General features: G+C 36.8%; 2 protein-coding genes across 4 annotated transcripts; both read left to right on the forward strand.

Moving 5' to 3' along the window:
- The first annotated feature begins 890 nt into the window (after window positions 1-890).
- Window positions 891-4,283, forward strand: fam110c (family with sequence similarity 110 member C). The gene has a single exon (XM_067445740.1). It carries the CDS (start codon window positions 1,051-1,053, stop codon window positions 2,047-2,049), a length of 999 nt encoding a protein of 332 aa, XP_067301841.1. The 5' UTR covers window positions 891-1,050; the 3' UTR covers window positions 2,050-4,283.
- A 3,926-nt stretch (window positions 4,284-8,209) lies between these two features.
- On the forward strand, window positions 8,210-22,000 carry fbxo25 (F-box protein 25). 3 transcript variants are annotated; one of them, XM_067445745.1, is made up of 11 exons: window positions 8,210-8,306; window positions 8,665-8,808; window positions 9,522-9,622; window positions 12,312-12,361; window positions 12,532-12,624; window positions 15,279-15,372; window positions 15,534-15,718; window positions 15,959-16,141; window positions 18,283-18,426; window positions 19,471-19,497; window positions 21,077-22,000. In XM_067445745.1, the coding sequence occupies exons 2-11, from the start codon at window positions 8,681-8,683 to the stop codon at window positions 21,164-21,166; spliced, it is 1,095 nt and encodes a 364-aa protein (XP_067301846.1). In that variant the 5' UTR covers window positions 8,210-8,306; window positions 8,665-8,680; the 3' UTR covers window positions 21,167-22,000. The 3 variants fall into 3 exon arrangements, with proteins under 3 accessions (XP_067301846.1, XP_067301848.1, XP_067301847.1); XM_067445746.1 differs by lacking the exon at window positions 8,210-8,306 and adding an exon at window positions 8,310-8,376; XM_067445747.1 differs by lacking the exon at window positions 19,471-19,497.
- The last annotated feature ends 1,126 nt before the right edge of the window (window positions 22,001-23,126 follow it).

The raw sequence follows: 23,126 nt of genomic DNA on the forward strand, positions 1-23,126 counted from the left end.
ACAAAACAGGAAATATTATTGAAACAGGCCACAATGCAACAGATGTTGAGGAAAAACAAGAATCAAGTCAAGTATGATCCCAGCAAGCAATAGCGGCCATTCCACCGTCTAGGTTAACTATAGACCCAATAGTCCGGCTATGAGTAATAGCACACTTCTAGACAAAATAAATTTGAATTTGGTTACATGTAATTTTTGCCTATAACTTGCAATATGTACAAAATTCCATAATTTAAGCAAAGCAAAGTCATCAGTAATTGAATTGATCATAAACAGTAGGTTTTCATGTTCTATATGACTAGAAGCAAAGTAAAGTCAACAGTAACTATAAGGTGTTCATGTTCTATATGACTAGTCTATTATTGGGCGATGGTTAAAAGTCTATACATTTTTCACTGACAGCCCAAATTTTGCCTTATTTTAGCCTAGCATCAGGGCTATTAGACGCATTTAAATGCAAAATTGCACGCTAGGATATCCTTTAAAAAGAGATGTGTTGTCACAAAGAATAAATTAACTGTATTTTTTCTAGCTTGTAAAATATCCCCAACACACAGAAAAAAAAAAGTCAAAATTTTACCTTTAGGGGTACAACAGCCTGTCACGGAAATACTCTTAAAAGAGCATCACTACTTTTGCTCCTAAAAGGTGCACACCGGGTATTGCTCCAGGGACAAGCGATTGTACCCCCAAACAAGCTTAAATGTTGACACCCTTTTTCCTCTGTCTGTGTACAGTAAACAATTGGACACCTAGTTTAGTCTCCCCAAATTAGTTTAGGCTAGTGTTTAATGCATTCTTATAAAATATTCCCGAAGATAATTAAAAACAAAACCATTGTAAGTTACATTACCGTTTCCTGGCAGTTTCCTCACCTACAAAGACTGTTAGTGGGTGGGGTAGGTGAGTATGAACAGGTAAAGGTGTGCGTCAGTACTGTGCGTTCTTTTCTACCTAACTATCGGACCCCTCAGCACATTTTGCAACAGTTGTGACACGTCTGTTGTGGATTTAACACATAGGCTAGCCTATACTAATCTAAACTACATAATGCTGAAGAAAACGCAAGCCTTACCCGACGTGGACGCGTCGCGCATTCTTGTGAAGGGGCCCGAGTTTTTGAGGAGACAGATGGAGCGAGAAAGCGAGGTGAATAAAGGACGCGTCAGTGCGGTGGAGAGGCTGGCAGCCACTAAACCCCAATATTTAAAAAGCCAACAAGTGCTCGGCTCTACGCAGGAACCAGTAATCAGCATCGGGTCTGCCTCGGTGAGCAGTCAAGGGTCTTCAAAAGGGCATGGTTCCGTTAGGAACGCCAGTAGTATTGATGTTAAGGACGCACAGTCGCCAGAAGAAGATAGCAACGTGGTAAGACGTAGTAGCTCGAAGAAACGACCGGATTCGATTTTGTTATACAGACAGAAGTGTGAACTCATGAGAGGCTTGCCTGGCGGGAGTAGGAGGTTGAATAAAAAGGCATTATTCTTTCTTAAAGACAAGACGAACGCATTATCTGAGGCGCGTGAATCTAACGTTGAGGTAAATGAACGTGCGCTTCGCGCCACGCGCAAGGACTGCGGAAAAGAATCCACTCAGGTAACAATCTCAAACGGGCAGCCAGGTGAGACGAACGATGTGCAGAGAGGACCTCCTCATAGGAGGGTTGCTGAAACCCAAGAGCAGGAGCGCAAGAGCCGGAGGGGGGTGGCGCGCTCCAGCTCTGACATCAGCTCGCGGTACTCGAAGAACTTCGCGGACTTTGACGCGTTCTTCAAATACTGTGGGCTCGATGGGGACGTAATCGAGTCCATGGGCAAAGAGAACTTTTCCACGCGCTCGGACGATCTCAGCTCCAGAATCCGGAGCATCAGCGTCTCGACGTCAGATGGCGGGTTCTCGAGGAGCAGCGACGGCCTGCAAGAGGAGGAATTGCAGGAGACTGTCCGTCAAGGCTTGTCAGTTGTAGAGCGCAACGCTCGGATCATCAAGTGGCTTTACAGCTGCAGAAATGCAGCAGAGTCGGGAAAGATCCTTCGAGATTTGGATTAAATTGGGTCATGTTAAACGTGCTTTAAGGTTTTTTTTTTTTGCGCTCTACAACGCATGTGCACTCTAAAATTTCCTGGGTTATTTATTTTGCCCAAACTGCTGGGTTCTGCCTGTTGGGTCATTTTGTTGTTGTGTAACCCACTGCTGGGTTAAGTTTCTTTGACAGTAGAAATTATGCACCTCCTCACAAACTACCCAACCGGCTTTGAACCCACTGCTGGTTTTCAAAACTGGATTAAACCGGATCGGTTTATTAACGGTCACTTGTCTCTTTTCCCGAGAAAGAAAAAAAATATTTTCCAGATTCAAGAAAAACATTTATTAGATAAAAATCAACCCAGCTTTAAGTCAAAATTAGTTGGCATTGGGTAAGTTTAACCCAGCAAATGTTCAGTCCAATATTTAGTAAGTGCTGACTTGCAGCAATATTTAAAATGCTCTCTAAAAATGCTTAGTTGTTTTAACCCAAATTTGGGTCAAATATGAACAAACCCAGTCAAAACACAAAAATACAGTTTTTAACCCAATGTTTAGGTTTGTCCATGTTTTGACCCAAATCTGGGTTAAAACAAACCAGCATTTTTTGAGTGTAAGTTTTACATCAAATCACATAAATTATGTTAACAAATCAGACAACACACTGGTAATTTAGTGATATCTCACAATTGTGGTTTTGACTGGATAAAATCCAGAGTCTGAGACCAAGACAAGACCAAGTACAAATGCAGTCGAAACCGAGACAAGACCATGAACTTCAAAAAATGGTTTTAAGACTGCTCTTGAGACCAAGACTTGTGATATCCTTTGACTGTTAACATCAGAAAAAAAATAGTTTTTAGCCAGAAAGTAATGACTAATTTGGCTGACATCATTCCATTCATCTTCAACTAATCGGCTAATTCAGCTATTCTTGAATTTCTTAAAGGGTTTTAGAATGTTTTTTTTAAATGAATGAATGGGTTAACATTTTGTTTTACAACATAAATGACACAACACCTGCATTTTGAAGCCACTGTTCTTTGAAAACATACTTTGCAAATTGCTATAAGGACTTAAACAGTTTTGACAAGCATTTACACAACTTTGTTGTAGTCTTTATTCATGAGCCTGTTAGCAGCTATTCAATTTCTGTTGACATGAACATTTCTTCAGACATTATTTTACTAATTTAAAACAGTCATTATAAATCCCATAGGAAGTTCCGGACAAAGCCCAAATTGCTCATTCTCTTGCAAATTAGGACCTACTGTATTGGTTTAAGCTATTTTTAGTTAAGCCTTTTGTAAATGCCAGTATTTGACTCTGGTTAATTATTATACTTTATCTACCTACACTGTAAAACATTTGTGGTGGTTTTTGTTGGTTTAACTTAAAAAAGTAAGTAACCTGGTTGCCTTAAATTTTTGAGCTTATTGAAATTAAAAATTTGAGTTGATACAATGAAGGAAATTAGTTTAATAAATAGAAACTCAAAATATTTTTGTATCTGAACCACATAAAAAATGTGATAAATCATGAAAATAGCAAAATTTTCACTGCATCATCAGAAATAACACACACATAATTACCCAATATGCTTACAAAATCTATTAATAATATTTTAATAAAGGTCGTCGAATCTCAAAAAATGTTCATTGTATTAACTCAAAAATTTTAAATTCAATGAACTCAAAATTTTAAGGCAACCAGGTAACTTTTTTTCTAAATATTTTTTTTACAGTGTATATGTTATGCCACTAGATTTTATAATATATTAAAAGTTGTGTTTTTGTATTTCCATTGCATTTTATTTCCGTTGTGTTATATGAAAACTGCCGTTGCACATAAATCTATAGTTTACACAATTGTCGTTCAAGTTGATGATACAAGCCTGTCAGATGGAATGCAGAAGGTAACACCTGGTCCTGATATGGAAAGATATGGCTTCAAAAAAAAAAAGTTTTATCCATTGTTGCGAAACGGTGACAAAAAAAAGCAAGTACATTCACATCCAATGTGGGTGTGTATAATGTGCCACTGTCACTTAAGTTCAAAGATTAGATGTCTCAGACTGAATACTGACTGTCTTTCCTGACTCACTATTCCTTGTAAATGGCATTAAATGCAGTTGGAAGTATCTTGATAAGGGGTGTGCATTGTTGAGTCAAAACCTTACACAATATGTAAAAATGTGTAAATAATGTGAATAGGCCTATCAGTAAATAAAATCTTACTTTCTTACTTTTCTTGCACTGTTACTGTTATCTGATAGTATATTCAGTTTACTTTAAATATACAGTTGAAGTCTAGTCGTTTAAAGGTTAAGTAGGCAATTTTGGAGCAGCTAGCAATAGCAAGCTAGCTTTAAAAGTATAAAAGTACAAGATCCCAGCCTACCTTCAGAGTGCTCTCTAGAGCCACGCATCCCTCAAAACACAGAGCAGATTCTCATGTCTCAGAGCAAATAACTACAATAATAATGAACAATAAAAGCAGCTGCTTTTTGTTTGTGGTACTCAGTCTGTCTGTCTAGTCTCAGCTGTCATGTTCATGGACCGTTGGCTGAACGTCTGATGCTTTCTGGAAACACTTCAGGAGTTTAGAAGCCGTCATCTGATTGATTCGTTGATTCTACAGGATGTCCGCAAGATGTTTGTGTGTCACATTCTTTAACGGTCCGCCTGAAACAAATACTGTACAAATGCAAAAACCATAGACAGTAAACCCAGCACACAGCATTGTCTTGAATGTTCAGTAAGCAAGCTCCGTCACGAAATATTCGTCATAAAAGCCAACCAATCAGGTTGTGACCGTATCCCTATGCCTTTGGTTTGGTAACTTAGGTTTGCTGTTAAAATACCAGTGTGAACGCGGACCAGGACTATGTTTTATTTTTGTTTTTTGGTCAGGACTATATGAACCTAACGAACCCAACTACAAGTGTCAACGCACCCTTACAGTACAGCTGATTTGACATAAACACACACACACAAACCCTGCTCTTTTCTAAATTAAAAAAATTTAACAAAAAATGCGAAGAGGTATGGAAATACACACGTTTAAAGGCAGGTTGGGCATCCCTCGGAACCAAATGTAATATTTGATGAACATTTTTTGGTCCTGGGACTTCCACAGAAGATATGTTTAATATTTAGACCAGGTCTATTATTGATTATATCAGGATGTGAAGAGAGTTTCAACCAGTGCAACAAAACGTGTTTATAAAAAATTGCCTACCCTACCTTTAACTATCATTAATGCCTGTTTATAATGATTAACAAACTTTAAAACACATTTTACAAATGTTGAACTGAACCTAGTGCTTCTTTTCATCTTTCCACATGACTGAAGATTTGGCAACTGTCAGATGCTTTACTATCGGATGCAGTGTTTTCACATGCACACAAAAACGTATCCCTCTGGCCTCCTAAATGCAACAAGGGCAGGTTAGTTCTTGCAGAGGGAGTGTCTGTGGCCTTTACACTACTTTAAATGATTTTGGAAATGTGATCCTTTTTGAATGCAAGGCAACATTATTCTAGTTTTTATCTCATTCATGCAACTGACCTTTTTTTTTTTTAACTGCTTCAAAAACAAAGAGGCTGTATGAGTCTTGTGTTTTTGATTTGTCTTTGTTAAGATAATTAGGAATTATCAAACACTCTTCAAATACATAGTGTGACAATTTAGCTGGTGTCCATTCTGTTTAAATGATTCAGGAAGAATCAAGAAGACTTATTGGCAAAGGATACAATTTTTTACTCACTAATACATCTGTGGTTGAACAACTGATTATCAAATCTAATTCTACTGCTGCACACTTGATCCTATCCCAACACACCTTCTAAAAACCCTTCTGCCTTCACTTATTCAACCCATTACTCATATTATAAATACGTACATCTCTTGCCACTGGTTATTTTCCGCATGATCTAAAAGTAGCAGCTGCCACTCCAATACTAAAGAAGTCCGGCCTCGATAACAGCCCAATATCTAACCTCCCGTTCATTGCCAAATTGCTTGAGAAGATAGTCACAGTACAACTGCATTCTCATCCAGAGCAAAATAATATTTTTTCGTAGTACTAAAACAGCACTTTTAAAATGTACAGCATGCCTCCTGATTTCTGATTCTGGTGCGCACAGTGTCCTTGTTCTGCTCAATCTCAGTGCAGCATTTGACATTTGAAGCATTTGAAATCACAAAATTTGCAATGTGATGACATTTTCATTGATATTGATGGTGTCCAGATTATACGTTCAAAAGCTATGTGAGATCTGGGAGTATTGCTTGACTCCTCGTTATCTTTCGACTCAGACAGTTATGTCAAGCTTTTTCCACTTGCGAAATATTGTACGTATTTGCCGATCCCTCAACTTTAACGATGCTGAACTGTTATTCACGCTTTCATAATCAAGAGATTAGACTGCTGTTACGCCCTATACACGCTTACCAATACATCGCCTCCAAATTGTGCAAAACTCTGCTGCCCGAGCCCTAACATTTAATAAAATAAAAAATCTGTCCACATCACTCTCATCCTCAGCCAACTTCACTGGCCTCATGTGGCCAGCCGCATCCAGTTTAAACTGTTCGTTTTAGTCTACAAAGCCAGTCATGGCCCTGCACCACAATATCTTGCTGAGTTTTAGTTCACCAATATGTTCCTGCCCGGACCCTCAGATCCAGCAATGATAATCTGCTTGTTGTACTAAAGTTTAAACGCTCTACTAAGGAAGGGCTTTTAGTGTTACTGGCCCTACATTATGGAATAAGCTGCCCTCGACTATCTGTAACGCATCTACTCTACAGAGGTTTGAACTTAAAACTCACCTTTTCTCTGGGCAGTAAATAATTATCTTTCTCGCACCGCCTCTGCCTTCAAGTAATCTCACACCTGTTCATGTTATGCTACATGACTTGTTGCTGTTAATTGTTCACTTTGATTGTACTTCTTTGTTGTTGTGTCTATCTGGAGTTGTTTGTTGTACACCAGCTTGTTTATTTGTTATGATGAACAGGCTGACTGTCTTTTGAATGTAATTGATTACACTCTTGTCCATTGTAAAGCAAACTTGGGCGCTATAAAAAATAAACAAATTATTATTATTATTATTATTATTACTACTACTACAATTCTTCACAGTAAACCTACATACAAATAAGTTACTTGCTCTGCATGCAAATTCTTAAGTATTTATGTGCGTAACAGATCACTGTAAAAAATTATATGTTCAATAAGTTATGACAACATATGTTTTTACATCAAAATAAGTTAAGAAATTTTAAACTTGTTTTTAAACAAGATGTAACTCATTTTTTAAAGTCAGTTTAACATAATTTAAGTTGAAATAACTTAAACATCCAAGTCGATTGTACTGCAAAAGTTCAAAATTTGCCTTTTTTTTTTTTTTACAGTGATGTACTGCAACTTTCATCTTGGTATTTGTGTCTCAATGGTTGCTTTTATAGTCTTTTCTTAAGGCAATACTTCTCAGCTCGGTTTGGACTTTCATCTATAGGTGGGGTATTTACCTGCCACAAATATGAGTCAGATGTCACATAAGGAAATTGTCACAAGGCCTAGCAGGCTTGATGAGCAGAAGAAACTTATTTCAAAAACATTAATAGTTATGTGTCCAAACTTACAACAGTCAGTGTGTTTTTCTTTTCATTTCACAATAACATTTGAGTTCATGATTTTAATGTAGTGTTTTGTGTGAATTCATTATCATTATCTTTTATTATAGGCTAGTAATGTTACGCAGTCTAATATCATAGCCCCCCATCTCTTCACTCCAAACCGCAGACAAACCCATACCCTCCCCCATTTTCTATATATATATATATATATATATATATATATATATATATATATATATATATATATATATATATATATATATATATATATTTTTTTTTTTTTTTTTTAATTATTATTATCCAAAATAAATAAATCCAACATGATTGGTCATTCTATTCCATCGTCCATTCTATAATTTCCCTTCCCCCATGACAAAATCAAAACATGGCAACATGTGCAGCATCTGTGTCACGTGTAAGAAGCTGCAGAGACAGAGCGCTCGAGATAAATCGGCGAATGATCGACAGGTCACGAACCAATCAGCTCGGGAATTCCGGGTAGCAACACAATAAATACAAATACGACGGCCAATCAATCGACGGGAGGCGTGTCTTACATTCCGCTTCTCTGACTGTTTACTTCCGTCAATATTCAAAGAAAAGCAGAAAATTACCACCATAACAAAGGACTCGGAGTAAGTAAAGTTAAAAATACGTCCGTTATCAATGCAAATACATGACTTTGCGCGTGAAATAACAATAGAGGTAGATACTTAAGCTGTCTTTAGTGTTTTGTCGACGTTTTAAAAGAAAATGTTTCTGGCAAGCTTTGTATTTCAGCAAATGTATTGGCAGTATTTGGTCCAGAAGCCAGAGCTTACATACAGTTTACAAATTAATATCAATATGCAAAATGTTCTTTTTTTATTTTTAAATCAAGATTGTGAAATGATGCTTTTAAAGTTATTGTGTGTTGCCTGATCAGATCATAATGATGTGTGATGAGCATTTGATGTGTTACAATGGTTTGAGATAAGAGTCTCTTATATTTAGGAGCAGGTGGAAGAAGATGCCATTCTTGGGCCAAGACTGGAGATCACCAGGCTGGAGCTGGATCAAAACTGAGGACGGCTGGAAACGCTTTGAGTATTTCAGCCACAAACTTGGAGATAACTTCAATGAACTTGCCTTGGAAGAGTAAGAAATACTATGAATTATGTTGATATAATGTGTAGTGACTGTTGGATCTCGATCTAGGGTGATAGTTTTGGGGTTCAAACCTGCAAAACCCTAGTTACCACCTCTGAGCTTTAACCACAAGACTACACCACCCAGAAAAAGCATTGAGGAACAGGCTAAAAAGGAAGTGTGTATGTGTCATGTGGGAGGTCAGGTGCGTTATTGTAACCATCTGTGGTTATTGTTTGGAGTGGCGTAGAACAGACATCCCTGAACTGGTTATATTTTCAGACACAAATTAAGTGACATGGCCTTTAGTCTGACCATGCTGTCATGGAAACAGACACGTGGTTGTCTGGTTTTGGCTATGTGAAGATGCAAGTAGTTGTTTGTATAGTTTTAGTGTGAATCTGCATATCTACATGCCTATGTCTGTGTGTTAAATTTCACTAGAAAATAGAAGACTCACCTGTGTGTGTGTCATGTAAGCGGTATTGTTTCAGATCTTCATGACTCCCCTCATTTGGCCATACTTGGATTAATAATTAAAAAGAACACATTGGCTTGTTTATTTGCTCTAGGTTTTATTGCATTCTGTCTCAGGTTTATGTTAAAGTCTAAATTGCATGCTTGCCATCTGTTGATCACACATGCTTTTGTAGGTTGTAGCTTTTGCTAGATGTCTTTATTTTGGTATGGTCATAATTAACTTTATTTTATTAACTCTTCAGATTGGACAATGACAAGGAGAACTTATACGTGGGAGAGGTCTGTGAAGTAGCTGCAATGAAGAGAAAAAAGGACTTTTTCAACAACAACACTAAGTCACAGTGTAAATATTACATCATATTAATTTGCATCACACTCAATTACAACAATGATGCCAAATTTCAAAGTGAATTAGTTTCTTGGGACAATAGGCAATTATTCAGTTTAGCAGTCATTATACAAAAATATATGACAGGGATAGCTTACCAACAAATTCAAGTTGTTCCAAACCTGTTTGAGTTTCTTTGTTCTGTTGAAAGAAGATATTTTGAGATTACATTCATATCTTATTACATTCTAAAATATCTTGTTGTGTGTTCAACAGAACAAAGAAACTCACGCAGGTTTGGCATTTGTAGGTGAGATTTTTTGGTTGAACTATCCCTTTAACAGTGAACTAGAATATCTGGAACAGTGTGGCATTTATAAAGTTTGGTGATCATTATACAGTTTGTTTTTACAGAAACATGACACGTTTGACACATTTACAGAAACATGACACGTTTGACACATTTACAGAAACATGACACATTTGACACATTTACAGAAACATGACACATTTACAGAATCATGACACGTTTGACACATTTACAGAAACATGACACATTTACAGAAACATGACACGTTTGACACATTTACAGAAACATGACACGTTTGACACATTTACAGAAACATGACACGTATGACACATTTACAGAAACATGACACATTTGACACATTTACAGAAACATGACACATTTACAGAAACATGACATGTTTGACACATTTACAGAAACATGACACATTTACAGAAACATGACACATTTGACACATTTACAGAAACATGACACATTTACAGAAACATGACACATTTGACACATTTACAGAAACATGACACATTTACAGAAACATGACACGTTTGACACATTTACAGAAACATGACACGTTTGACACATTTACAGAAACATGACACGTTTGACACATTTACAGAAACATGACATGTTTGACACATTTACAGAAACATGACACGTTTGACACATTTACAGAAACATGACACGTTTGACACATTTACAGAAACATGACACGTTTGACACATTTACAGAAACATGACACGTTTGACACATTTACAGAAACATGACACGTTTGACACATTTACAGAAACATGACACGTTTGACACATTTACAGAAACATGACACGTTTGACACATTTACAGAAACATGACACGTTTGACACATTTACAGAAACATGACACGTTTGACACATTTACAGAAACATGACACGTTTGACACATTTACAGAAACATGACACGTTTGACACATTTACAGAAACATGACACGTTTGACACATTTACAGAAACATGACACATTTGACACATTTACAGAAACATGACACATTTGACACATTTACAGAAACATGACACATTTGACACATTTACAGAAACATGACACATTTGACACATTTACAGAAACATGACACATTTGACACATTTACAGAAACATTTTTGACACATTTACAGAAACATGACACGTTTGACACATTTACAGAAACATGACACGTTTGACACATTTACAGAAACATGACACGTTTGACACATTTACAGAAACATGACACATTTGACACATTTACAGAAACATGACACATTTGACACATTTACAGAAACATGACACATTTGACACATTTACAGAAACATGACACATTTGACACATTTACAGAAACATGACACGTTTGACACATTTACAGAAACATGACACGTTTGACACATTTACAGAAACATGACACGTTTGACACATTTACAGAAACATGACACGTTTGACACATTTACAGAAACATGACACGTTTGACACATTTACAGAAACATGACACGTTTGACACATTTACAGAAACATGACACATTTGACACATTTACAGAAACATGACACGTTTGACACATTTACAGAAACATGACACGTTTGACACATTTACAGAAACATGACACGTTTGACACATTTACAGAAACATGACACGTTTGACACATTTACAGAAACATGGCACGTTTGACACATTTACAGAAACATGACACGTTTGACACATTTACAGAAACATGACACGTTTGACACATTTACAGAAACATGACACATTTGACACATTTACAGAAACATGACACGTTTGACACATTTACAGAAACATGACACGTTTGACACATTTACAGAAACATGACACGTTTGACGAATCGGAATTAACTTTTCCAGAGCTGTGTAATAATTGCTAATTAGTACTACATAATGCTTAATTACATAATTATCACAACAATGATCTCAAATTTTAAAGTGAACTACAGTTTTTTGGGACAATGGGAAGTTAAACATTTTAGTGGTCATTATACAAAATATATGACCACAGAATGCAGCATTTGACCAGAATTAATTTTACAGAGATCTCTCTAATAATTACAAATTGAATAGTAATTTTATAGTATAAATTAAATAGTATACTTTTTTTTTGTTACATCCCACCCAATCACATATAAATGCAAATAAAAATGTATGAATTTCTGTATGAATTTCTTTCATCTGTTCAACACAAAGAGGATATTTTGAAGAGTGTCGATTTCCGTTTCCATTGATTTATATTGTATTCTTTGTCCATACAGTGGAAGTTAATGGGAACCAAAACTCTTTGGTTACTAACATTCTTAAAAATATATTATTTTTTTTTGTGTTTCGCAGATTTTCGGGTGGACTATCCCTTTAAGGATGTAATATATGGGTTAACTATATTTTGTCCTTTTTCTTAGTTTTGTTCCAGGAGAGGTGGATCTACGTTCAGAAGGAGAGTACGAGAGAGGTGAGAAGAATTATGTCATAGCATCAACATGTACAAGACTCAGAGTGTAGCAAATTAACAACATAATGAGTCACAGAAAATGATGTAATTGTTAAAATTTCACAGTTAGTTTATTAGCCATTAGTCTTTTCCAATCTCTTTCAATACGCACGGTGTGTTTGTTGTTCCAGAGACATGGGTACTGTACACTTGGTGAGGCCTTCAATCGTCTGGACTTTTCCACTGCCATTCAGGATGTGCGGCGATTCAACTATGTAGTCAAAGTAAGATGTTCTGATCTCTGCCGAACAATTGCTGGAATACCTCTCTCTATTGAAAGCTTCCCTTCCGTATAGGCCTTTATCATACTTCCGCATTCGAAAAGTGTGAGCTTCAAATAGGAGCGTAAAAAAACTACCCATAGCATAGGATATTGATTTATGTAAAATTCAGCACAGATACTTCTAAAGACAGTTTACAATAATTTACTTATCTGAAACAGTTCAATGGTGATATTCCGACACATTTCATTTTTCAAAAGAGCGTGCAAGTCATACTGTATCTGTATGCGCAAGACTTCAGAGTCTGATCACCTTATTTTATTACAGTGCTGCAATAATACCATACAAACAACAGATCACATTAAAGAGCATTACAGTTAGATAAAGCTTACAATATTAATTACGACCAACGTCTGTTTTGGGGGGATTAAATGAAGGTTCACGGAAAACGAATTAAACAATTATGTTTGCATTTTTTCATGCACTTACTTTACGATTCAATCTTGATTAATTAAATCAAAATTAATTTGTTTAAATAAAAAAAATATTTCCAACCCATACACAGTTATTCAAAAATAACTGGTTTGATCATTGTAAACGTGTCACATCCTCCATGTTTGAGTGCAATGTTTGGATATTATACTGTAGACAAAAATGGGTGGTTAATATAATGCAGAAATAATCAAAATAATATTAAAAATCAAATGAAATCAGTCCGATTATTCCTTTTGCTGTACTGCTTGTTCATTTCTTGACTGGCAACACCGGCAGCGCTGTCAATCGCGTCACTCAAATAATGTTACACAATAAAATAAAAGAGTACATACATAGAAGGGTATCATGTAAGTCTAAAATAAAGTTTTAAATATTGACATTTATTTTATTTTATTTCAAATTTAAGTTAAGTTTCATTTTTGGTTGCACTTTATTTTCAGGTGACGTAGTTACATTGTAACTACACAAATAAGTAATATTATTAAAGGGTTAGTTTACCAAAAATTAAATTTCTGTCATTAATTACTCAATGAAATTTATGTAAATCAAATAAAAAAACACTTTCAAGGCCCAGGAAGGTAAAAAGGATATCGTTAAAATGGTCCATGTGACTGTTTATTATATTTTTGTGATTATTTTTGTGGTTTAACCTTAAAGGGTTAGTTCACCCAAAAATGAAATTGATGTTTAAGATATTTTATATTTAGTAAATCTATCCAAGTGTATGCACACTATACTGTCCATGTCCAGAAAGGGAATAAAAACATCATCAAAGTAGTCCATATGTGACATCAGTTAGTTCATTAGAATCTCTTGAAGCATCGAAAATACATTTTGGTCCAAAAATAACAAAAACTACAACTTTATTCAGCATTGTCTTCTCTTCCGCGTTTGTTTTCAAACCTCAAATAAAGATTCAAACGGTCACGAATCAGCGTAAAATCACATGACATTGGAGATCCGAATCATGAATCAATCCACTGATTTATGACCGTTTGAATCTTTATTTGAGGTTTGAAAACAAACGAGGAAGAGAAGACAATGCTGAATAAAGTTGTAGTTTTGTTATTTAGTTTACGTTGGTCAGCTCCTGCGTCAGCTTCCACCTAACCCTAACCCTGAGGCTACATTTACACAAGGGTGGCTATTTTCATAAACGGACATTTCAACCTCTCCAGTTTCAAAAATAACATTGTGCACATGTCCGTTTTCAGGAAAGTGTTAATTCACATGTACCCGTGTATATATGCCGTCAAGAGCATGCCAAACCTGTAGGTGGTGGTGTAATGAGAAGCTCAAGCCCACGTAAGCCAATCAGAATCCCGAAAATAGCAACAAATCACTTCCTCTTCTTCTTTTGATCACATGTAAACATACTGTGCATACTGTGACATTGGCTGCCTAAACACCTGGTTGTCTCAGTTTACATACAAACATGCAAACGAAGATTTTCAAAATCTCCATTCTGGCCGGAGTTTTTAGAAAGACTCGTTTTCAGAGACAAATTCCGTTTGCGTGTAAACGAAGGGCGCAAATGAAGGGAAGTGTCTCAGTTTTACCATGTACGTGTAAACAGGGCCTGACACAGACACGAAGAAATTGTTGAATCTTGTTTTGTTTGTTTGTGCGCACACAAAGTCTTCTTGTGGCTTCATAACGTTAAGGTTGAACCACCGGAGTCACATGGACTATTTTAACGATGTCTTTACTATCTTTCTGGGTCTTGAAAATGGTCGTTGTGTTGCTGTCTATGGAGGGGTCAGAAGCTCTCTGATATCATTAAAAATATCTTCAGTTGTGTTCCAAAGATGAACGAAGGTCTTACAAGTTTGGAACGACTTGAGGGAGAGTAATTAATGACACAATTGTCATTTTTTTGGGGTGAACTAACCTTTTAACTTCATGTATTTACTATAGAGTTACAGTTAAGGTTTGGTTTAGGGTTAGTTACTTGTAATTATGAATAATTTACAGTTGTTATTAGTAAGTACATGTAGTAACGTGTAAGTACGTCACCTTAAAATAATGTTACCTAATTTTCTTCACAAAAATGGCATCCGCCGGTTGACAATAATGCAGGCAGAAATGTATGTGATGGCACGCAGACTGTGATTAAGGCCTATTCTCTTTTGCTTTACCCTCTCTGTTTCTTTTCTTATTAGCTTCTACAGTTGATTGCCAAGTCCCAGCTGACGTCTTTGAGTGGAGCTGCTCAGAAAAACTATTTTAATGTCCTGGAGAAGATTGTGAGAAAAGGTAAACTGGTCATTCAGCATCTTTAACACACTTCTTTTCCTGTGAATAAACACTTTTAATGGAGGAGAAATGAGGAAGACATAGTGGCCTGAAATATATGCATCTACAAGTTGATATAAAAATGGTAATGATTTGCTGTTTGGTGTTTGCTTGTTTGGCAGTTATGGATGACCATCAGAACCCGCGGCTCATCAAGGCATTGCTGCATGATTTAAGCTCCACCCTTTGCATCCTCATCCGAGAAGTTGGGAAATCTGTGCTGGTTGGCAACATCAACATTTGGGTCTGCCGTTTAGAAACCATCTTAAACTGGCAGCAGCAGCTCAACAATTTGCAAATTCCAAAGGTAGTCGGATTCATGGACTTTATATGGGTTAGGGTAGCACAAAAATCTTTTCAAAAATATATACCTTTAAAGCAAACAAACAAACAAATAAATACACATTAACAATCAAAAATAATATCACATCATATTATTACAGTCACATCTAGTCTTTTTAACTTTTGGAACCAAAGAGAACTGTTCAATCTTTTATTTTTCTTCTGGTTGTACTTGACAACAACCTTCTGTTTGTATTCTTTGCAGCAAATTTCAAATGGGATGACACTGAGCGACCTCCCTTTGCACATGCAGAACAACATCCTGTACAAGTTTACTGATGCCTGTGACATCATCAGTCTGGGACAAGCCACACCAACACTGCACATGCTCAGTGAGGACCGGCAACTGTGGAAGAAACTGTGCCAGTTTCATTTTGCAGAGAAACAGGTGAGGAATTAGTCACTCATAATTGGATGTTTAATCAGTTGGAGTCATTACCATCACACACAGCATCACAAATACTATATCAATATTTATTTTTCCAATATTTTAATTGAAGTGCTCAAAGGTGGTCCTAACTGAAGTATCACCCAGATATGAATGTCTGTTTAGGCTTTTATTAGTTTTGTCTGATTTTTTTGTTTTGTCTTTAATGTGAATCACTTTGGAAATTCAGAATTGCTGAAAATTAAGGCAGCGGATTAATTTGAGCACAAGATGGCAGTACAGAAGAATTATGCTAAATGTGCCAAGCCAAAGCACTTTGATCGCCCCCTGGTGGCTGGTTGTGATATAGGTCATAAACCCCACCCTCTGTGATCGAATGGGACCCGAGCCCCCCCCCCAAAAAATTTCCAAAGGTGGTTTGTCATTTTAGGTAGTTCTCATCATCCATATGTGTTCACCTGTTTGTTTTCCCAATAAGTTTGGTTTTAGTTAGTTATTTGATGCTATAAAAGGGGGTCATGATTGACAGTTGTGCTTGTGATTGAGTCTGCGTGAGCGAGACCTTTAAAGGTGGGGTAAGTGCTATCTGGTAACCGTTGTTGGTATTTCAAATCACCAAAACAAACACGCCCCTACCCCCAAAAGGGTCTCGCCCCTATTTTGATAGTGCCGCCCATACGTAAACCAAGAGGTATCAACGCCTATGGCAGAATTTCTGTGTATCTAATCCAGGTCGAATATTCAATGAAAAAGTAATCCCTTCTATCACAAAAACACAAACCGTTCTCATGAACAACTCGATAGAACACGAGCAAGACAGTCCAACTAACGAACATATTACAATTATGACAAGATTAGAGTTACAGCAATCACAAAAACACACACAAACCGTTCTCATGAACAACTCGACAGTACACGAGCAAGACAGTCCAGCTAACGACTTATTACAATTATGACAAGATTAGAGTCATAGCGATCACAAAATCACAAACTGTTCTCATGAACAACTCTATAGCGCGAGCCGACAGTCCAACTAACGACATATTACAATTATGACAAAGATTAGAGATAGCAATCAAACTGTTCTCATGAACAACTCTATAGTACACAAGCACGACAGTCCAGCTGTCGTTACATATTACAATTATGACTAGATAAGGGTTATATAGATCATGAAAAGAGTAAGCAAACATATATTAGGAGTATAGTATCTTACTTGTCGGAGACATTGTGTGAGCTGATGCTTGAAGCACGCTGTAATAAAGTTCGTTGATGGAAGGAAGGAGGCGGGAACCGGCGAACGTTTAACAAACTTTAATTCCAAAATAAATAAACTGAACAAAGGTAAACCGCGGGCAGCCCCTCACGGACGACTGCCCGCCCATACACACACATAACAAACCTCAATATAAAGTCCAGGCCTGGTCCTCTCTCGTCTTCCGCTGCCTTGGCTCCTCCTTTTATGCTCCCGTCACTTGGCCGCGAGACGAGACCGGTGTGTCACGCAGCTGGCACTCATTACCACTCGACACCGGCCCGCTCTCGCGGTCCCTCACCCCGCTGCTTGCCACACCACACACGCAGTAATGACATTTAGATGCTCCATACAGTGTGGAAATGAACGGGTCTTTATCTTCGCTGAAGTGAGACACAATACGATCGCAAATGGACTAACAAGCGAACATGACACACGAGCATATTCAAGCAGCATATATTAGGCTAGTTCTCGGCTAATGTCCGTCATGTGTGACTCGTGTGTTTTGAATAATGACGTGCACGGAGAGAGCGAGTGCTCTTCTCACCATCAATAGTAGACACGCTGCTTACCTGCTGATTGGCTATAAGTTTGTTATTCCACTCGGCCTGTGTCCTTTTTCTAAAACGGTTTTGAAATAAGACTTACCCCACCTTTAATGCCATGGCTCCACCTCAGGATCACAACAGCGCAGACTCAGGCTCCGAACGACGTAATTGACGGCGATATTTTGGCTTCACTTGTCTACAGTGGAAGGAAGCAGGACACGCTGGTCATCTTTTTGTACAGTCTATGCACCATGCATCAATAAACTTGCTGGTGTGCAAGAGAGGCCTCATTTCCTCTGCAGAGCTCACCGAGGTCTATTGTGTTTGTGTGTGTTCAGTTCTGCAGGCACTTGATTCTGTCGGAAAAGGGCCATGTGGACTGGAAGCTGATGTTTTTCACACTTCAGAAATACTACCCTCCGAAAGAACAGTACGGAGACACTCTGCAGTTCTGCAGGCACTGTAGCATCCTCTTCTGGAACGTAAGAAATCCTTTTTCAATGTCAAACATTCTGGCCTGTGAATTAACAATAGGACATCCATGCGGATTTTGTTTCTGTTTAGATTTAAGTGCTCTTCTTAAACATTCCCCAGTGTTGTGATCTTCTAGAACTGCAGTTTGTGGTCAGAAACGTATATTAGTACAGTGGTTTCCAACCACATTCCTGGAGCCCCCCTAACACTACACATTTTGCATATCTCCTTTGACTGACACACCCATTTCAGGTCTTTGAGTCACTACTAATGAGCTGATGACCTGAATCAGGTGTGTTTGATTGAGGAGACATGCAAAATGTGCAGTGTTAGGGGGGCTCCAGGAATGTGGTTGGGAACCACTGTATTAGTAGATAAACCTCAGTTTGTTTCAGTGATCTTTTATTTAAAACCTTTGGGATCTGTAAGATTTTTAAATGTTTTTGAAAGTATTCTCACTAAGGCATTGATATTATGAAATATATACCTTTTAATATATTTTAAAATGTAATTTATTACTTTGATGGAAATTTTTATATGCTGATTTACAGCTCAAGAAACATTTCTTATTATTACCATTTTTCCTGCTCATTATTTTTGTGGAAAATGTAATTCAGTTTTAGTACGTTGTTTTAGGATCATTTGATGAATGTAACGTTTATATATTAGTTTATATATTCATTTATTTGAAATAGAAATCTATCTATAAATGTATTTGCTGTGACTTTTGGTCAATTTAATGCATCCTTGCTGAATAAAAGTATTAATTTATTTTTTTTAAAATCCCCCCCCCCCCCCCAAAAAAAAACAACAACTTTTCAACAGTTGCATAATTAAAAGAATAATTTGCCTAAAAAATAAAAATCCTCACACTTAAATACATGATGACAGATGTGAAGGCATAGATATTTTCACTTTGAAAAGTTGAATTTGAACAGTTTTAGGTTGTATATTATCTACTTAGTTTGCCCTCTGTGAGCTCAGCCCTCTTCTTTTACCCTTTGCTCTTTTATTCTTTTCCTGTTCTCCTCCTGGTCCCTTATCTCCCAAAGGACAGACACCTGGCTTTGATCTTTAAGGTATATGTTAAATCCCATTTTAATGTGCCAGCTTTTTCAGATTAGTGTCTGTTAAAACATTTTATTAGCTTCATCTGTCCTTTTTCTCTTCACCTGTCATCATCTGTTTCTGCCCATCGTTCTTTCTTATACAACTGGACTTGATTTGTCTTGTTTGTATTGCTAATGCTGTGTAATGTATTCATCTGAATGTCTTTTTCCCATTTGCTTTCTCTTTTTTTTTAATGCCATTGTGTGTTCCACATCAACATTATACAATAATGGCATGTGTCCACCAAAGCATTTTTTCCAGAAACTAGTGTATTTTTCCTGTTGTATTCAAGGGGAGCGAAGCGTTTTTAAAACGGCAGCAGTGTGATGAGGTGCTGAGCATCTGGTTCCCACTGAGTGCTCTTTTTTTATTTTTTATTTTACGATCACGAGAGTTGAGGAAAGTTCAACTTTGGGTAAAACCAGGCCTCCCCCAGTTTCTCTTGAAGCCAATACGGAAGTAAACCGCAATTCATCGAATGGCCCTTCAAAGAGATCCCTTCGTTTGCAAAAAAAAAAAATGTCTACGCTCGCTTAAGGTGTATTTTGACTTGTGCGAAAAACTGAATTTTTTTTTTTCACGTTTGGATGTAAACCCAAATTATGTTTCTATGCAAAGTTGCAAATTTAATTTATGTGAAAAATTTGAATATCACAACATAAAAAAGTGTTTTTTTATGTGGATTTTTAGAATTTATGTGTTTCCATCCAGCAGTTTTTGATGCGATATCCCAAAATGCACATAAAAATAGGTGGATGGAAACAGCTATTTTTGCTTATACTTAAGAGTTAGGAATTAGAACAGATCACTAATAAACAGTATTACACTTCAGGCGTGTTTCAAATTTTCTGTGCTATCAGGATTAAAAAGAGGGACCCTAGCAAACTAACAGTACCCATTTTAATGTGCATTTAATACAAAGAAATGCTGGATGGAAACCAAGATACACACAAATGTGCATAAAAATAGTATGCACTCAATTCTAGGGGATAATATTTTAGTTTAAAGTGCTCTTAAACTATGATGGAAACACATTAACCAAATAAATCCCTCAACACGCAACAAAAAAACTCATGTGACTTACCCTTAACACTACAGACTATGTGATGGAAAACTGGACTAACCAGTGGACCGATTTCATTGCACAGCATCTCACATGTTGGTTTGATCATCCTGAAATGGCATCAGAATGATTTGGTTTAATTCCCTCCCAGAAGTGTCTCACGATTGTGTTCCCAAACACCAGCATCCGAACGCAAGATAACATGATGGCGTTTGTGGCGTTGTGAACCATAATGGCTTTCCCGATTGCAGGAACTTTCCTATACTTTCTTATACTATACTTTTTTTTATTACAGATATTTTATGGAAATGTCCTAGTTTGAGATGATTTTGTTCTCTTGAACACATAGGATGGATATTCCAATTTGGCGCTTAAGTTAAATTCGCAACTTTGAAACAGCTAATGTGGCTGCAACTTTTACATGGACAAAAAGCACTGACATTTTCCTCTAAAATCTGATTTTGACCGCTCTCTTTTCATCGCAGGACTCGGGACATCCTTGCACGGCAAACGATCCCGACAGCTGCCTCACCCCCGTCTCTCCCCAGCACTTCATAGACCTCTTCAAGTTCTGAAATTCAGAATGACTTTCCGAAAACACCTGCAAACAAACACCTCCAAAACCAAGACTCTGAACCTTTTTCCACTCTCTGCTCCAAACGAGTCAACCGTGTTTCTTCTTCTCCTTTACGTCTCCCAGACGGTCGTTCTGTGATTAAAGTGTCAAAGTTCAATCCTCTGACAATGTGACAAACGATTGAATTTTCTTTTGCCTCACTCAAACTTTTAAGGGCTTATGGAAAGATGTCATATTACTGTTTCTTTCGTATTGACCTATTTTTTTAGTTCCTCGTTGTGTTCATCTGTTCTTCGAGCACAGATAAATGGGAGATGAAGAGCAAAAAGAGGCAGCATATGAGAAGGATTGCATGTTAAAAGCAAAAAAGCAAAACAAACGTGCTTTTGGGAAAGAGGAACTGAAAAGCGCGTGAGATCATAAGCGGAGGTTATCTTGTCTCTTCATGTATGTATTTTCTTCTCTGTACCGACGGAATGCACGTCAGAAATAGTTGTAAGTTAATGTTTACGTGAGTTCTTGTGTTGTCTTGTCGTGCTGTGCGTATATATATATATTTGATGCGTCAACACTAAAGTCTACATTTGCATTTGCTGCACAAAACAACTTTTTACGATACACTTTTGTCAAGTCTGTCGTGAGGGCAGATGGAAAATCTAATGTAAGCCTTGCTATTTATGAACAAATGTATTTTATATCCTTTCTCTGAACTTTGTAATATTCCTTTACTATTCATGTAATATAAATGTTATTGAAATGGCTGTAGGGTGTGTTTGGTACTATCAAGCATTTGCAAGAAATCTAAAAATAATTAAAACTTTTGGAACAAAAATTAATTTGTTTTGCATCAGTCCCTTCAACAATGTTCATAGAAAATACAAATAAATAATTTAAAAATGACTTCAACATTGATAATAAAGAGCTTGACCTAAGATTGAAATTGTGAAAAATTAGAATACATCTATTAGTTTTTTTTTTTTTTTTTGGAGTTTGTTGTGACTAACTGGAAAGGTGTTGTTTCAAACTATGTTTCAAACAGACAAAAAATATAAATAATATATAATAAGCTAGACGCACCCTAGCGGCAGCAAATCTAATCTGTCCGCTGTCGTCTAGCAACTCTCCCTTCTGAGCTGTATTCCACAAACTCTTGCCGGGCCAATCACATCGTGTATAGAGTCGGTGGGCGGGGCCATAATGATGACGGCCGAGTTGCGTTTGAGTCCTTCTAGTAAACACAGAAACTGGCGAACGGCGGTCTTTCGAATCAGCTCTGACCGCGACTCTGGAATACTTGGAGTTAAGCTTTCCTCTGAGAAAAGGACGAAGAACGGCACTGAAGTCATTCTTAAAAAGGGAAGATGTGTTCTGAGTTTTGGCTGGATACGGCGAATGTTTAATCTATCAACTAGCTCTGTTTCACCTTCGTTGCTCGTGTTGGTGGTAGCGCTATCCTATCGCGTGCAGAGGGAGTTTGAAAGACAACCGTTTATCCCGCCCCTCGGATTGAGTCCTGTCTATGGTGAGTTTCCAGACCATCTGGCTTGTCAGGCTAATAATGTTATGCATCAGGGTTGAAACCAAGTAATAATGTAATAGTACTAATGTAAGAAGAATATGCTTTAAAAAATGTTAATGTTTGCAGTCAGTGAATTTCTTTTATTTTAAATCCTTTTATTCAGAAGAGCCAAATTTATCAGAAGTGACAGTAAAAATAAATTTATAATAATAGAAAAGATTTCGATTTCCGATAATTTCTGTTTTTGAACTTACTATTTATCAAAGAACCATTAAAAAAAGCTTATTTCCACAAAAATAAGCAGCACAACTGTTTTCAACATTGTTAATAAATATGTATTGAGCCTTAAATCATATTAAAATTATTTCTGAAGGATCATGTTGCACTGAAGAAATTAAATTACATTTAAAAACATTAAAAATATAAAATACAAAACTTT

Source organism: Pseudorasbora parva, chromosome 6, assembly GCF_024679245.1.
Source record: "Pseudorasbora parva isolate DD20220531a chromosome 6, ASM2467924v1, whole genome shotgun sequence".
Lineage (NCBI taxonomy): Eukaryota > Metazoa > Chordata > Actinopteri > Cypriniformes > Gobionidae > Pseudorasbora > Pseudorasbora parva.

Excerpts from the sequence above, each read along its gene's own strand:
- fam110c (XM_067445740.1), top strand. The coding sequence starts at position 1,051 with ATGCTGAAGAAAACGCAAGCCTTACCCGACGTGGACGCGTCGCGCATT.
- fbxo25 (XM_067445745.1), top strand. The coding sequence starts at position 8,681 with ATGCCATTCTTGGGCCAAGACTGGAGATCACCAGGCTGGAGCTGGATC. Across the intron at positions 15,373-15,533 it reads GGAGAAGATTGTGAGAAAAG|TTATGGATGACCATCAGAAC; the intron begins GTAAACTGGTCA and ends CTTGTTTGGCAG. Across the intron at positions 16,142-18,282 it reads TTCATTTTGCAGAGAAACAG|TTCTGCAGGCACTTGATTCT; the intron begins GTGAGGAATTAG and ends GTGTGTGTTCAG.